General features: G+C 45.3%; 1 protein-coding gene across 1 annotated transcript; it reads right to left on the bottom strand.

The window, feature by feature from the left end:
- Positions 1-582: 582 nt before the first annotated feature.
- Positions 583-1,671, bottom strand: LOC116100959 (olfactory receptor 13A1-like). Its single transcript, XM_031384658.1, has one exon. It carries the CDS (start codon positions 1,586-1,588, stop codon positions 653-655), a length of 936 nt encoding a protein of 311 aa, XP_031240518.1. The 5' UTR covers positions 1,589-1,671; the 3' UTR covers positions 583-652.
- Positions 1,672-2,247: the final 576 nt, after the last annotated feature.

Raw genomic sequence — 2,247 nt, 5'->3', positions numbered from 1 at the left:
GGTGTGACTTCCACTTTACCCTTTGTGTGCAGACATTCATCTAGTTTTCCCCAAGCTTTTTGTTGGAAATAATTAATCTTTCTCATGAGTTCGATTGTCATCATTTTCATAAGTATGCTGTGTGACATATGTGACTTCATTTTTGAAACTTAAACTTTGACTTCCATGGCTCAGTAGGAAGCTGTAAAATGAAGGGAGAAGCCAAGCCAGTCAACTTTGTCCTTTCTGAGACACTGTGGCCATGCTGCCCCCTCACCCTTCCTCATGAAGTTTACATTCTAAGTCCTAGTTCTAAAACAAGGCCCTGAGATGGTTACAGGGAGGCACAGGATAAAAGAGATTTATTCTGTGAGAATCACCATTGTTACTCACTGAGATCTTTCAATCCAGGAACGTGGAATCTCTATTTAGATAAACTTTAATTATTTTTGAAATGGTTTGTATTTATCAGGAAATAAGATGCGAATGTTTGTTTACATTGCCTCTAAGAATTCTGTTGTTTTGGAAGTTACAGTAAGTGGAATTGTCCAGTATGTACACCAGAGAAAGGTTTTCTGAAGCAGTGATAGGTACACTTTGCTTCATGAAGCTGCTCTTAGGAAAGCATGTTTAGGAACAACCCAGTCCAGGGGAATATTCTACACATCTCCACTTAATGTGAGAAAGAGGGCAAGAATCTGCCCAGGGCAAGCTTGACATCCTTGTTCCTCAGTGTATAGATGAGGGGGTTGAGGGTTGGGCTGAGGACTGAGTACAGCACTGAAGAAACTTTACTTCTTTCTGGGCTGTAGCTGGAAGCAGGACTGACGTAGGCACAGAACACAGATGAGTAGTACACAGAGACCACGATGAGGTGGGATGAGCATGTAGAAAAAGCCTTCCTCTTGCCCTCAGCAGAACGCATGCGCAGGATGCTGGCAATGATGTAGCCATAGGATAACAGGGTTAGCACAAAGTTGATGCCTCCATAAAAGGCATCTGCCACAAGTGTCATAACACTATTCACATATGTGGGACTACAGGAGAGCAGGAGGAGTGGGGGGATCTCACAGAAGAAGTGGGTGATGACCTTGGGGCCACAGAATGACAGCCGTGTCATCAGACCAGTGTGCACAGATGCATTCAGAGCACAGATGGACCATACACCCATGGCCAGAGTCCCACACAGCTGTGGGCTCATCCTAGAGCTGTAGTGCAGGGGAAAGCAGATGGCTACATAGCGGTCATAGGCCATGACTGTGAGCAGCAGCAGCTCAGAGGATGCTGACCACACAAGGAAGAAGAGCTGGGCCATGCACCCTTTGAAGGAGATAGTGTTTTTCTCAGACAGTAGGCCAATCAGGGCCTTGGGAATCACAGAAGAGGTGCACACAATGTCCATGGTGGCCAGGTTGCACAGGAAAAAGTACATGGGACTGTGGAGCCCAGTGCTGGAGGTGACCAAAGCAATGATCACAATGTTGCCCATTAGAGCCACTGTGTAGAGGGACAGGAAGCAGCCTGTTAGGAACAGTCTTAGACCAGGGTGCTCTGAGAACCCTTGCAGAACAAACTCTGTCACTTCTGTCTGGTTGAGACTCAACATCATCAAGGAGTATGGGTTCCACTGCAGTGTCTGTCAGGGTCTGAGAAAATATCACCGTTTACCACTTTAAAGTCTTGATTCAAACTGTCTGCTGTCAGAAAGGGAAGGAGTGAATTTATTTCCTTTATGGAACCCTCTTGCCTTTTTGTTTGTTTGCACCACACCATCGGAAAACCACATATATTTTATTTACTTTCTCCATGTAGATTTGAATCAAGAGGAACATCTGCTCCTCCCTCATCTTCTTGGACATGTGGAAAGAGTTTAAGTTCAATGAGTGGAAGCGTCTCTCACTCAGATCTGCCTGTGCTTTACTTCTCTGTCACCACTAAACAGTGCTTGGCAACACAGCTGTACCCCTTACCTCCACAGCTGGCCTTCTCCACATGAGAGCAATTGTAGATGGACACACTGAGATGACCCTTGTACACTGCTTCACACCCGGTTCCTAGCTTCTGAGGCACATTGCCTCTTCTGATATCTGGAGAGGTTACTCTATGGGTATTCTCAACTTGATAATGACATCCTGATAACGACATCCCCATGGCCAAGTAGCCATGCATTTCCTGAATTTTACTTGTTATCTGTGGCTTCTCCTTTACTTGGGACTGTCGTGACTCTAATCCACTTTAAATCTGTCACCCAAGAGAATGTTTTTCAAA

Source organism: Mastomys coucha, unplaced genomic scaffold (genome assembly GCF_008632895.1).
Source record: "Mastomys coucha isolate ucsf_1 unplaced genomic scaffold, UCSF_Mcou_1 pScaffold21, whole genome shotgun sequence".
In the NCBI taxonomy this organism is placed as follows: domain Eukaryota; kingdom Metazoa; phylum Chordata; class Mammalia; order Rodentia; family Muridae; genus Mastomys; species Mastomys coucha.
This window is presented reverse-complemented; position numbering and strand designations above follow the sequence as displayed.

What these genes read in the sequence shown, in the direction of transcription:
- LOC116100959 (XM_031384658.1), bottom strand. Translation starts at nt 1,588, where the DNA reads ATGATGTTGAGTCTCAACCAGACAGAAGTGACAGAGTTTGTTCTGCAA.